At 37.5% G+C, this 14,012-nt stretch overlaps 2 protein-coding genes across 2 annotated transcripts; one reads left to right on the top strand and one right to left on the bottom strand.

The window, feature by feature from the left end:
• Nucleotides 1-528: 528 nt before the first annotated feature.
• Nucleotides 529-2,820, top strand: LOC104117174 (reticulon-like protein B2). The gene is made up of 5 exons (XM_009628185.4): nucleotides 529-931; nucleotides 1,664-1,844; nucleotides 1,923-2,064; nucleotides 2,200-2,269; nucleotides 2,371-2,820. Exons 1-5 carry the CDS (start codon nucleotides 730-732, stop codon nucleotides 2,538-2,540), a joined length of 765 nt encoding a protein of 254 aa, XP_009626480.1. The 5' UTR covers nucleotides 529-729; the 3' UTR covers nucleotides 2,541-2,820.
• Nucleotides 2,821-3,371: 551 nt separating this feature from the next.
• LOC104117173 (F-box protein At5g52880) lies at nucleotides 3,372-6,571 on the bottom strand. The gene is made up of 6 exons (XM_009628184.4): nucleotides 6,167-6,571; nucleotides 5,325-5,479; nucleotides 4,578-4,665; nucleotides 4,239-4,426; nucleotides 3,872-4,014; nucleotides 3,372-3,714 (listed from the first exon to the last, which is right to left on the bottom strand). The coding sequence occupies exons 1-6, from the start codon at nucleotides 6,352-6,354 to the stop codon at nucleotides 3,571-3,573; spliced, it is 906 nt and encodes a 301-aa protein (XP_009626479.1). The 5' UTR covers nucleotides 6,355-6,571; the 3' UTR covers nucleotides 3,372-3,570.
• Between the last annotated feature and the right edge of the window lie 7,441 nt (nucleotides 6,572-14,012).

Below are 14,012 nucleotides of genomic sequence, written 5' to 3'. Positions count from 1 at the left end.
ACAGTTAAGATGACTCTAGGTACACACTGATGTATGAACCTACTTAAAAAATAATTAATAGAAAGGGTAACATGTTCGACCTTTTCTGGAGAAAAAAAGAGGTAAAGAATAAAATTTTTCGCTACGGAAACTAATACATTCTCTAACTAAAAGGTTATAAAATATGTATATTTTTTTATATACGATACACATATACACAAATATATATATATATATACCAAAGTCGTCGGTTTAGTCGGCCCAACTAATTTGGATGCCACTATTGCTTGAAGCCCAGCCATTATTCCTGGCCCACCAATCTTTCGTAATGCTCCATTTATGCGCACCCACGTGTCGACATATTCCAAATTTACCGGAAAAGGGCCGGGAGCAGCGCCCATTCCGCGTTGTGCAGTCACGTAGAATAGACGACAACTTGACGCCGTCAAGGGAGGGGCTGTCCGGAAGATTCTCAAGCCGTTAAATCCGACGTCTTCCGTTTATCCTCGAATACATCAACTGAGATAGAATTTTTTTTTTTAGCGGACACCAGCTCTTTATCGATTTCCGTTATTTTGCCGAACCACTTGGTTCGGAAACCGAGCCTCAGGTTCGAAATCACGCTCTTTAAGCCTTTCGATATTTTCCCTCTTTCCGCACACTTGCGAGCGTAAGGAAAGCAGTCACTCAAAAAGCAAAAAAAAAATCCCCAATTGCCGGCGGCAAACGACTGTTAGATCGGAGTACAGGATGGCCGATCACGCCGGCGAGCACGAATCAGTCGTTGAATCGGTGATGGATAAGATCAACGATAAGTTGCACCACGATTCATCCTCATCGGATTCCGAAGATGAGAAGGAGAAAATATCGCCGGTCGAGGCTGTCAAGGCTAAGATCTATCGTCTCTTTGGTAGGGAAAGACCCGTCCATAAGGTTCTCGGCGGTGGAAAACGTACATCTCTCAAATCTCTTTCTCTCTCTAAATATCTACTTTTTTCTTTTTTCAATATAGATTTGTGTATAAAGATATATGTGATACAGTTTGTCCTTGATTCAGAATGCATTTTCATTATACTTTAAAATTTGTTTAAGATTTTCGGAGTTTGAATTACTTTAGATTTATTTGGCATTGGTGTTGAGATGCGCTTTAATTCTTTTTTTCCTTTTCAAAATTCTGAAATTGGAGATCTATTGCAACAGTTGGAGCCGCATTTCATTCGTTTATATGTAGCTACATACATTTGGATCCACGCTAGTGTCTCTGTTGTTTTCCTTTTCTGATACAATATTGTTCATTGGCTTCGCATGTATCTGTGGTTGGCTGGTTGTGTTGTTATCTTTCCGATTCATGCAGTGTATAATATTTTCGAAATTGGTTCATAGCGAGATCAAATTCTTGAGAAGGTTGCATTGTGAATATACTGCCTGTAAATAAACTAGAAGCTCGCATGCTTCGTTGTTACTCATATCCATTAACTGAAGAATTATTTTTTATCTGAAGGTTTATTGGGCAATTTTGACTTTTTTAATGTAACATGTATATTTGATATACAATCTACTTTAGCAGCATGGTTTACGTGAGATGTAGAATTACATCCATGATGTGTGTCTGATGTGCAGTTACACGGTTTTCTTTTATAGCTGCATGATTTTATGTATCTAATTATTCAATTCGATTGGGCAGCTGCTGACATTTTCCTGTGGAGGGACAAAAAAATTACTGCCGGCGTGCTTGGGTTTGCCACTGCAATTTGGGTGCTTTTTGAGTTGCTCGAGTACCACTTGCTCACACTTGTGTGCCATATTCTGATCCTTGCCTTAGCTGTCCTTTTCCTCTGGTCCAATGCATCCACCTTCATCAACAAGTAAGTATATTCTTACCTTCTTTAGTAATTTTCTATCCAGATTTACCTGAGAATTGACCTTGAAATATCATGCACCAGGTCTCCACCCCAAATTCCGGAAGTCATTTTGCCCGAGGATATTGTCCTGGGTGTTGCTTCTGCCCTCAGGATTGAAATCAACAGAGCTCTTGAAATCCTTCGGGATATTGCCTCTGGAAAGGAATTGAAGAAATTCCTTGCTGTATGTTTTTGTGTCCATTAGTTGTGTAATTTGAGTCCATTATTTTGATAGAATAAGCTTGAGCATAACTTCTTGTTGGTTCTTCGTTATTTAAATTTCATCTTCTCCAAGTTTTGATACAAAAATTACATGCAGGTTATTGCTGGCTTATGGGTACTTTCAATATTGGGGAATTGCTGGAACTTCCTCACCTTGTTCTACATATGTAAGCGATTTTATCCTGTTCTTTACTGGAATGCATAGATCTAATGCGTATGATTTAGTTTAGTTCTGATAGTGCGCCTTTTCCCTTCTCTTTGCAAACAGGCTTTGTATTGCTCCATACCGTCCCTGTACTTTATGAGAAGTATGAGGACCAGGTTGATGCTTTTGCTGAGAAGGCTGAGGCAGAGATCAAAAAGCAGTATGCTGTTTTTAACGTCAAGGTTCTAAGCAAAATTCCAAGAGGTCCACTGAAAGACAAAAAGCTCCTATAGACACGAATAGGTGGCACCCCTTAGGTTCACAGAGTCGTTTCTCCAGATATTGTGATTCAGTTATGCTAGAAGACCTTTGTTTACTGGTTTTGCTTTGTTATTTTGGCGTTTTTTTGTGGTAGTTTTTGAGATCCAGATATGATTTTCTTTGTTGTTAAATTTTGAAAGATTGCTGTATGAATATTGGCAGTCGTCATGGTGACAGTACACATCAATATGCAAGTGAGCATTTCCTCCAATTATAAATCAGATAATGGAAACACATTTGAATTTTGCTTGACAGCAATGTCTCTTTGTATGGCTACTTTTAAGTGTGGAATGATGCGAATTACGTTTCACAGCTTAATTCAATATGTTATGTATCAGTTTTGCTGCATAATTTGCTGCCGTGCAACGTACTTGCTAATTTTGCTGTGGCTCTATAATACCTATAGAATTTGTCTCCTCCGCAGCGACTCTTGCCATTGCGTCATATCTTGTTGCTTACAGTTCAATTGGTGTTCATTACAGTTCACGGACATGGCTAAGTTCAAGGTTATGTTTTGGAAGACTTAACCTTTAGAAAAAATTGAAACTTGCACTTGTTCCAACAACAAATCCAATGTAATCTCAGAAGTGGGATCTGAAGAGGGTAGTGTCTTTGCAGACCTTAGTGCCTTGAGAAGGTAGAGAGTAATAAAAACAACAAATAGTAATAAAAATTAACTTGCACTTGTTCCAATAGGTAAAAATGTAAGTTAGGCGGTTTCAACGAATAGTTGCAATCTGCGTGAGAACCCAATCCAATATGTATTTACACTGATGAGATTTTCATTTCTATAACTCTCGACGTAGAAAGGATGTAATTCGACCATTTCAAATTAACCATGTCTTTGTTACCAGAAGCAACAAAAAGGACAAAACAACCGAGAAGGCTAATTAATTGTCACATTTGATTGATATTTGAACGTGCACTAATTACAATCTTTTACCTCATTGTTTCAGTCCCCAGCAAACACTGTTTATATCTCGATATATTAACAAGGATCTTCTATATGCTACCACATCCGGCATGCGGCTCGCCAAATCTCGTGGGATACGCCCACAGCTTGAAGAGTGAGCCATCAACTGAGTCATCTGAATCACTATCACTATCTGAGGAAGGTATGGATTCCTCTATTACGTAGTCCACAATCTGGCAAAGGCAAAAGACAACTTCAGAAAACCTTGCAGGACTAGCTATGAGCTGCTTAAGATGGTGAAAAAACAATGTTGTATTGAACTAAGAAAATCTGAAGAGACAGGAACATTTCTTTTCTCCTTACAGTGCTAAGGAGATAGCATTCACAAACCTGTTTAATTGACACAGGCATGATCTGATGTTCATCAGAAATTTTCCCAAAGCATTCATTGGAACACTTGGAATTACTCAGCCAAACAATTGAATTGCACTGCTTGCAAAAGCCCCTCTGGGATGTTATCTTTCTTGAAATTCCTGAGTCAAAACAGCTAGGGTGTATGAAAAAAAAATGACAAAAAAATTTGTTAAGAAAAAAGAAAACAAGCAGATAGAGTAAAGACCTCTCTGAATGAAGACAAATGATAATGCTAGAATAGTCCAAGTGGTCTATAAACTCACACAACATGGATAAAAACAATGAAACATAGCCGGAATATTATTCTGCCTTATCAAAGTGGGATAGCAGCCAATGGGAATACCTCTATAAGCTCGCTTGAAAGCATCTCTCCAGTCAACACTAGCTGTGGTGGTATTTCCCGGAGTAAAAGTAACTCTCTCCACACCATAGGTAAGCCTGATAATATTTGGGTTGTCACTTGGCCTTCCGAAAAAGTTAATATGCATCAACTGCCACAGATGGTTGTCACTAGCTGCCACACTCCACGACCTGCAAAAGTAGACACCTTTTGATATATCATTCTGATATGGTAAATTGGTAATTGATTAAATCAGACAGAGGACTAGGTCCTATGTTCAAGAGATGCCTACACTGAATTTAATTGACGCAACCACTTAAGTTGATAAGGAAAGACTCATACCTGCAGACTAAAGAGGCAGTGACAAGAGACGTTAAATCTAAGAAGCCAAATATGTGTACAAGAACATCCTGAGGAAGTTGGCTCCTACCTGGAATGCAAAGAAGCAATACAAAATTAGAATGCAGTGAGCAGATACAGAAGTATTGAGCAATATTTTAGAAAAAGGACACCATATTGAATGTTAACGTCTCTACAACTGGTTAGCAATTTGCTTTACCATTCCTTATGAAATCTACATTAGCTGAAGTTCAGTTGTGGCATGAGGGTCGGTGGAGGCACTATAAATTCGAGATTTAACTGTTAACTGGAGGATGATCTTTTGCCTTACCAAGTAGTATATTATGCTGTCCATTTCTCCACTAATGTTTTTCCCTTTACTGGGAAGAAGAGGTGGAGGAATGTTCTCAACTAAAGTCTCTAAGGACTCTGACACACACAAACATATCTTTCTTTCTTATTTGTGTGTGTGTGTGTGTGTGTGTGGGGGGGGGGGGGGGGAGGGGGCATTTCCAGAGTTCTGGAAATAACTCTCCTTTGAAGCTGTCCACTCCATTCTTGCAGACATGGCTGCAAGTTGACATTTAAAAAATGGCCTTGCAGGAATATGCCACTATGGCTGGATATCAAAGGCAATAAAGCTACAGGTGTCCTAATCCGCAGGGTTTGACAAAAAGGTATTCCATACTGAAAGCACTAAATGTCTATAGTGACCTTTTTCATTGAAAAGAAATGTTAAATTAAAACTACCTTCTACCATTGGTTGGACCTTCCGTCGCCTCCTTTGAGCAACCATAGCCTGTTTAAATTCAGATGCAGCTAAAACTTTTTTTTGTTTAGGTAATGCAGCCTCGATGCTGTGAAGCAGACCATTTGCTGCTGATATGGCTGCTTGTGTCTGCATTCTGAAGTGAAAACTTTAATATTAAGGTTCCTTTTACTTGAAATAGAAACATATCACTAAATACGGATCAACAACAAACAATTTCATGAACAAGAAATATGTGAACATTATTATGTTCTTAATGTCAGCAAATTAGGTTGTCTATAAGATCTTTTGATTCAGGGACCTCAAAGTAGAAAGGATTGGATCTCTCCTTCAACATGGCATGGCTCCATCAAGCCCTTATTACCAGCAAATGCTTATCATTAAGAAAGCAGAAAAAAGATGAAAATGTAGTAGCTAGGGTGTCTTTTATAAGGTTAACCAACATGTTAGCACAAGTGCTAAGCCCCACGGAAAGTGTTGATCAATTTCTAAACTTGCAAATTTTACTAAATGCTTCTCCAGTTCTTTATATGCACACCGGAAACTTCGATTCTCAAATGTAATAATCAACAATTTGCTAGTGAGTGAAAAGGAACATATATCAATCAGATTAAACATTCTAAATCGTATTAATCCATCAGTCAATTATGCTGCAATTACTGTTTTCCAATCTACCTTGGACGAACTATGCTTTTATATACACGGAGTTAAATTTCTATTAATCGAATCAAAGAAAATACAAGGACAAACCTATTAACTCCTCAGGTAGATTATGCAGTAGTAATTTCTAAAAAAAATCGAAGGAGGAGGAGGAGTGACTTACTGAGGGAGGAGGCGAAAGGCGGCGAGGGAATCCTGAAAGATGAGAGTTTGCAAATTTTTGGGAATTTTAGAATATGCATTTCTTAGAATACAGCTAAGCTCTTCACAAGCAATTGGGTAATGATAGGCTCGACTCAACGACTCCTTTAACCCTAGCTTTTCATACCTCTCCACCATTAAACCTCCCATCTCTACTCTACGATCCAAGCCCACACATGTTCGCTGTGTGTTTCAATGGCCGATTGAAGATCCAAATATGTGCGTGTTGCGTAAAGAGGAGATGGTCGGTTTTTCTGGTTTCGAATTTTTTGTGCTGTTCTGCAGTTTTCTTAGCTCCTGATTCCTGACTTTGCTTGTCATTAACATGTCAAATTATTGGGAAAATTGCTATACTAATTAGTACTGTAGTATAAACCATCAGCTTAAGTTGACATATATAAAGTACCAAGGAAATCTAGTATGGCAAAAATTAGTTTTTTATTTTATCTTTTATTCTTAATGAGAATATATAGTCACACAAATATTATAATATATTTAAAAATATAAGTTTCAAAAGTTATTTTTATTTTTTAATTCACTTGAAAGGGAAAGAAGTAATTCTTTATAATGATAATATATTGATTAAATTCTGTTGTAAAACAATAAGAGAAGAAGAAAAGTAATGCAAAGAAAAGCAAAGAGAGAATTCTTATTGATTTGGGGTGAATTACAATGGAATAGAACCCCTTTATTTATAGAGAAAAATGTCACGCCCCGACCTTTGGGAGCGCGACCGGCGCTCAACCAAAATACCCCGGCCAAGCAAGCGTTTACAATGCCTTCTACCCAACTCGCCCATGGATAAAGATAAGATATATTTATATCATTTATTAAATATTAAGTAGATTCCGTGAACAATGTCAATTCCATTACCATAAGTCGCTTCATTTTATAGTCTCAAAATACATACACAATCATAGTTAAAGTGTACAAGTGATTCAAATACAACAAGGCTAGTTTGACTTTCCCAACACCCATATACAACCCACATTGTGTCTACGGAGCCTCTACGGATACAAAATACTATGATGATGCCGGCAACAAGGTCCCGACTATACCTCAAAATATAATACACGTGGGACAAAAGATACACGACCCCGAATGAAGTGAGGCTCACCAAATCTACTGAGAAGATGGTGTACTGCTATCAATGATCAATGCCACCTGGTGCGAAACCACCTGCATCCATTAAAGATGCAGCGCTCCGGGCAAAAGGGACGTTAGTACGTATGAAATAGTACTAGTATGGATGACTAAACACCCTCTCAATAGAACAAATGATAGCATAAGTAAGGACAATAATAAAATCAATAGGAGCCTCAAACAATACCAAAATATCAAATTAGGAGCAAGACAAGTTTTCAAGTAAATTTCCATATTTTAAGTTTGGAGAGATCTTAGCACCGATATACCATGATCTTGGGCACAGAGTCCGATCACAGCCCGATCGGCTAGGTCGCCTCACCCAAAGACATCAACCACGATCACAATCACAATCATTATCTCAGTCTCAATCATTGTTTTATTCGTAATCTCAAGCACAATCACCACCATGTATGCGGCATGGCATCCGATCACGACCCGACCGGCTAGGCTGTCTCACCACAATGCCGTGTGGATCGACATCACCCTTTTCTAGCAAACATCTCATCCCAATAAAGGGAAATATTTTCTTCACATCAATCTTATCCCCATAAAGGGGTACAATCACACTTCGCTCCTACACCGGCACGTGTAGTTTCGGGGTTAGGTTATTTCAACCTACCCTTCCTCGATGACTAACGACACTCCCAGGGTGTTTATTTATTTAAAGGATTGACAACTCATTTCATTATCTTTTATATACCATTCGCTTCATTGGCACCAATGGCTATAACACAATGTCACTCTTGGCACGTGTCACGACCCATTTTCTGAACAATCCATGACCGGCACCCGATCGGTAAATTCGACCGAGTGAACCATTTATGCTTATCAAAACTATTATAGCTCAAACTTTATATGCAACAAGGCAATACTTTAATCAAATACTTTTAATTAATTTGAATATCTAAAATAAACCAACTCCAAAACGTTATTCGTAGTAACTACTGAAATACTACAAATTTATTATCAAAAACACTTGAATCTTAACCCACCGACTATGTCTATGAAGCCTCTACTGATAAACTGACGCACTGTTCAGGACATGAGATTTCCTAGCCAGTTCTCCAAGTAAACAAAGAAATATCTAAATAATGACGACTCAAAGGAATACTCCACGGACAAAAGCGGAGCTCACCAATAGCACTGGAAGTGAGGGAAGTCCTAACATGTAGCATGCTTGCCTGCAAAACCGGTTCCTACGTTGTACCACACCAACGCAGGTTCCCAAAAGAGAACGTCAATACCATCCATTGTACTCAGTGAGTCTCAACGACAGGGGACGAAACCTTAATAAAATATACATTACAAGCAAAGTTTCTAAATGCATGAAAAACGTCAAGCTTTGTAGAACAATTCTAAAATAATTGCATAACAGTAGTTTAAGAATATTCTAAAAGAAATTCTTTTCTTTTCTTTTTCTTTCAAAAAAATAATATTTTACTTCATACTTCGGGAGTTCCAACTATCCTGACTTATTTTTGTCTTAGTCATCGTGTGATCGGCGCAGGTTCGATCCCAACCTGATCGAATAGGCCCAATCCACGAGGTGCCACTTGCTTCATGGTTCTCAGCGCTCATGTATCATAACTTATTATGGCCAGGCAAATTCTCAGCAACAAGACCCTCAACTCGTATGCTCCCTACTTTGGCATAAGTACTTCCAGGAAGTCACGCCTTGGTCAGGACCCTCGGCCTGGACGATGACCCCTTCTCAGAATAGAGGATACTCCCAAAAATCTTTCTTTCTAAAACTTTTTCTTGTGACTTTTCAAATCTAAATCTTGTTTGAAAGTGATCTATCAATATTCATAATAATATTCTTGAGTGTATACATAACATACGCATGAAATAAAGTTACTCAAAGTATCTTTACAAGTTCTATCTAACTCTTGAAACTTTAACATGTAAGATCACGTAATAAAGCATAAAAATATGAAAAATAGACGATTATACTTCTCGAGAAAAATATATAAGCTTTAATGATGGTAGGCTATAATCTCGTATTTTAGTCGCTTATTGCACTCTAATTCACTGCGCTTTAATTAATAATGCTTTGCAATTATTATGTGTTTTATGCTGTGTAGGAGTGATTTCGAGTTATTTAGATGTTGCGGAGCAAATTCGAGCTAATTGGAGCTTTGAAGTCTGAGTAAAAGCTCAAGGGATTAAACCGGGATAGCGTTCGGGGGTCGAGTACCAAGTCCGGATGTCAAAAACTGGAAAAATGAATTACTCTACAAAAAATGCACTGCCGCGCCGCATGGGGCGGCGCGGCAGTGCAAAATGTGCCTAGAATCAAAGTTGCAAATCATACTGAAAATTACCACTAGCGCGGCGCATGCCGCGGCACGGCATGCGACGCGGTAGTGCAAAAATATTAGAGTATGTTTTCAATTTCGCTAAAATAGGGTATTTTCGTCCGGAGTTTATTTGGGGGATAGTTAAATACACGAAAAAAATACCATTTCTGGACTTTTGACATACCTTAGACCTAAGGAAGTTAAGGAGAAGCAAGAGAACAAGGATTTCATCCTTCCTTCCTCACTCAAGATCCGGGTTTGAATTGTATTTATGTTTTCCTATATTTTAGTTATATTTGTGAAGAACTTCTCTATGTCTATGGAGTAGATCCATTTGGATTTTGATGGATTTGGTGTATTTATGGTTATTCGTGGATTATAGCTCTATTTTTATGTATTTGAATCGTTTTGGGAAGATTAAATTATTGCATCTATGTTCACTTGTTCTTATAATCGAGAGACGCATAACTTGTGATATATTTACACTATATTGTTGGTTGAGTTCATAGATTCTTATAAGTAATCGAAAGAGGCTAGTTGAATCCTTGATTAAACCTAGTTAGGAGTATAATTGAAAGAGGTTCTCCTAAAAATCAATCCATTACGAATTCTTGCATATCTTCACCGATCTTAAATTGGTTCATATTGTGAGGTTGAGACTTAATCGAGAGAGGAGTTTCTACTAAACAATTGTACTGATAATTAAGTGCATTTGAGAGACTCACTTGAACATTAGAAGTGAATTATCTAGAGTTAGATCCCGAACAATTATCTTGCACCTATCCTATCAACCCATATTTTCTCCCATTGATAACTTCTTTGCTTACCTTTGTTACGATTGCCATTAGTCAATAGCGGTATATTTTAGATTATTAATTATATAAATCCCCATTGTTGATCCTCCTGGATAGCAATCTAGCTACAAACTACGATAATACTGTTTAAATCCAATCCCCATGGATACGATAATTATACAATACTATCTTTGACTAGCGAGCATAAATTAAATTTGTGTTTTGCGTTCGTCATTTAACTAGAATATACTAAGTCAACATGTATTCACACGTTCCAATTAAGCACATGTTGACTCTTTAAAACATTTTATCAAATACTTTGTGGGCGTGTTTTTGTGAGTAGAACCACTTTAGTAAAGGGTTATATCCACTCACCTCAATTTCTCCTTTCAAGCAACAATGTAAGTTCCAATTCTTGTAATCAACTCAACGATCAAATACTACAACAATAAGTCACAATAAGTATCCAACTTTCCCAAAGTATTAATCTTTTCTCAACTCTAAGAATTTTAGGTTCAACTTCTAAATTTTTAAGTTTTGGAGTGAGGTCTTGTTCTAACAATTCTTACCGACTACTACTGTAGGATAATTGAGAATAGAAAATTATATATACATGAGTTCAAGAATTAGTGATTTGTAAAGAAACCTAGAATTTTCCGTTGCATGCTTGAGTATTTCGCAGGAACGTGCTTCTGTTTCTTATTCGTATAAGTCTGTTGCTTTGCTTTCTTTGGACCCATTTTTCGTCCAAGTCTTAAGGCTTTAAGCCTTTTGCTTTTTAACGGCCCTTTATGGGCTTTAGGCTTGTCCCCCCACTTTTTTTTGTTATTTTGTTATTTTTTTTACTTAACTAATAATTAATGATACCCACTTTTAATAATTAATAATATTAAAATTATTAATATTCTTCTAATTGTATATTTAATTATTTATAAATAGAGAAGTAACTCAAAAGTCAATCACAAGGGTTTAAATCCGTAATAGAAGTATAATTTTTATGCACTTAAGGCAAGATAAAAGAAATTAAATTCTATATTTAGCATGTATTGAAACTTTTATACCTTTGAGGAGTGTTATAATCTCCCCTCCTTAAAAACTTTTATCCTCAAATGTTGCTAGGGCCTTATTCTTAAGCTAACAATCATTCCTTAAGTCCTTGAACTTCTTAAGTTTTCTTAGCACCACTCACTTTCCCAAGGGACTCTAAATTTTGGCTAACTCCCTAAATTTTCAAAAATTTTAGCAGAGTCTCCCCTATAAATTGGACTATCCAAAAAGATTTCACTGTCACCAATACCACAACTACACCAACAACAACTAAATATACCATAACAGGCCATTCATAGGCACTATACACAATTAATAAACTAATTACTCACACTCCGGCAAGGAGGTACCACAATAACCAACCAAAATCTAAAGCACAACACTTCAGCAAAAGTAAATCACTTTAATGAATTAAATGTACTCTGGCATGATACTAAATTATTTAATAACTAAATATACTCTGACAGAAACTAAATTACTTCAACAACTAAGTATAATCTAGTAGGGACATAAACACTTGCTAACTTGTATTTAATAAATGAACTATAAATGTCATGCAAAACCTAGGTTCACATACCTTATTCCTCAAATAAATAAGGATACTTCTTCCTCATATCTTCCTCGACCTCCCACGTAGCCTCTTTTGAATCATGATTACTCCACAAAACTTTTACCGATGCTCTATCTTTTGTTCTCAACTTTCTTACTTGCCTATCGAGAATTTTTATAGGTACCTCTTCATAAGTCAAGCCTTCTTTAATTTCTATGGCGTCGGCAGGTATTATATGCGACTTATCATGAATGTATTTTCTAATCATAGACACATGAAAGACAGGATGAACAAGGGACAACTCAATGGGCAACGCTAGCTCATAAGCCACGTTTCCCTTCTTTTCTATAATTTCATAAGGTCCGATAAATCTAGGACTAAGTTTCCCTTTCTTACCAAACATCATAACTCTTTTCATTGGTGAAACTTTCAAAAATACCTTATCACCAACCATGAACTCTAAGTCACGATGCCTCTTGTGAGAATAAGACTTTTGACGACTCTGAGTCGCTTTTAGTCTTTCTCTGATTAGCTCGACTTTCTCTAAGGCCTAACAAACAAACTCTGGACCAATCAACGACACCTCTGCTGGTTCAAACCAACCCACTGGAGACCTACATCTTCGCCCATACAACGCTTCATAAGGAGCCATACTAATGCTGGCCTAATAGCTATTATTGTAAGAAAATTCTATCAGTGGAAAGTGATCATCCCAATTACCTCCAAAATCTATAACACATGCTCGCAACATATCTTCGAGAGTCTGAATGGTCCTTTCTGCCTGACCATCGGTCTGTGGATGGAAAGCGGTACTCAAATTGACCTTGGTACCTAATCTTTTCTGAAATGCCTGCCAAAAATGCGTCGTGAACTGAGGGCCTCTGTCAGATATTATTGAAACTGGAGTACCATGCAATTGGACTATTTCTTTGATGTACAACTGCGTATACTGCTCTACGGAATCTGTCGTCTTTACTGGTAGGAAATGAGAGGACTTTGTTAGTCGGTCTACAATAACCTAAATTGAATCATGCTTACATTATGTGCAAGGCATATCTACTACGAAATCCATATTAATCATCTCCCATTTCCACTATGGTATCTCTATATATTGAGCTAGGCCACCAGGCCTCTGATGCTCGGCTTTGACTTGCTGGCAATTCAAATATTTGGCCACATGATCTGCTACTTGCTTCTTCATGCCTTTCCACCAATACAACTCTTTCAAGTCCAAATACATTTTGGTAGCACCTGGGTGGATAGAGTACCTTGAACTGTGAGCTTCTTCCATTATGGCCTTCCTAAGCCCATCTACATCCGGCACACATAATCGATCATTCAACTTCAAAACTCTATCACTTCCTAGAGTGAAAGTAGTGATTTCTTTATTTCTGAATCCTTCTTTTAACTTCACTAAGTACGGATCTTCGTCTTGCTTAGCCTTAACATGCGCAACAAGAGAGGATTGCGCTAAGGCATAAGCAATTATACCTCCTTCTTCGGTCTCATCCAATCTAATTCCATCATTTTCTAGTTTTTGAATTTCTCGACCCAAAGTTCGCCTTTGTACTACAAGATGGGCCAGGACACCCATTGACTTCCTACTAAGTGCATCTGCTACCACATTAGCTTTGACCGGGTGATAAAGGATATTGATGTCATAATCCTTCAATAGCTCGAGCCACCTTCTCTGTCTCAAATTTAACTCTTTCTGCTTGAAAATGTACTGGAGGATTTTGTGATCTGTAAATACTTCACAATGCTCGCCATATAGGTAGTGTTGCTATATCTTTAATTCAAACACCACTGTTGCAAGCTCCAAGTCGTGTGTGGGGTAGTTCTTCTCATGATTCTTTAACTGCCTGGAAACCGCAAGTCATGTGTGGGGTACTTGAACCCCCTTTGTGGATTTACCCTTCCTTTTCTGAGTTGAAGCCTTCTTAGTTCTACTTTGAGCCACAATAGTAGCAA

The sequence above is a fragment of the Nicotiana tomentosiformis genome, chromosome 3 (assembly GCF_000390325.3).
Source record: "Nicotiana tomentosiformis chromosome 3, ASM39032v3, whole genome shotgun sequence".
NCBI classification, from domain to species: Eukaryota; Viridiplantae; Streptophyta; class Magnoliopsida; order Solanales; family Solanaceae; genus Nicotiana; species Nicotiana tomentosiformis.
Note: the sequence above shows the minus strand (reverse complement) of the source record. Positions and strands in the feature narration are given on the sequence as shown.

What these genes read in the sequence shown, in the direction of transcription:
- LOC104117174 (XM_009628185.4), top strand. Translation starts at nt 730, where the DNA reads ATGGCCGATCACGCCGGCGAGCACGAATCAGTCGTTGAATCGGTGATG. An exon ending in GGTTCTCGGCGGTGGAAAAC is followed by an intron (nt 932 to 1,663) that starts GTACATCTCTCA and finishes TCGATTGGGCAG; the next exon opens with CTGCTGACATTTTCCTGTGG. An exon ending in GCATCCACCTTCATCAACAA is followed by an intron (nt 1,845 to 1,922) that starts GTAAGTATATTC and finishes ATCATGCACCAG; the next exon opens with GTCTCCACCCCAAATTCCGG.
- LOC104117173 (XM_009628184.4), bottom strand. Translation starts at nt 6,354, where the DNA reads ATGGGAGGTTTAATGGTGGAGAGGTATGAAAAGCTAGGGTTAAAGGAG. An exon ending in ACTGCCTCTTTAGTCTGCAG is followed by an intron (nt 4,427 to 4,577) that starts GTATGAGTCTTT and finishes CTACTTTTGCAG; the next exon opens with GTCGTGGAGTGTGGCAGCTA. An exon ending in TGCCTGTGTCAATTAAACAG is followed by an intron (nt 3,715 to 3,871) that starts GTTTGTGAATGC and finishes TGCCTTTGCCAG; the next exon opens with ATTGTGGACTACGTAATAGA.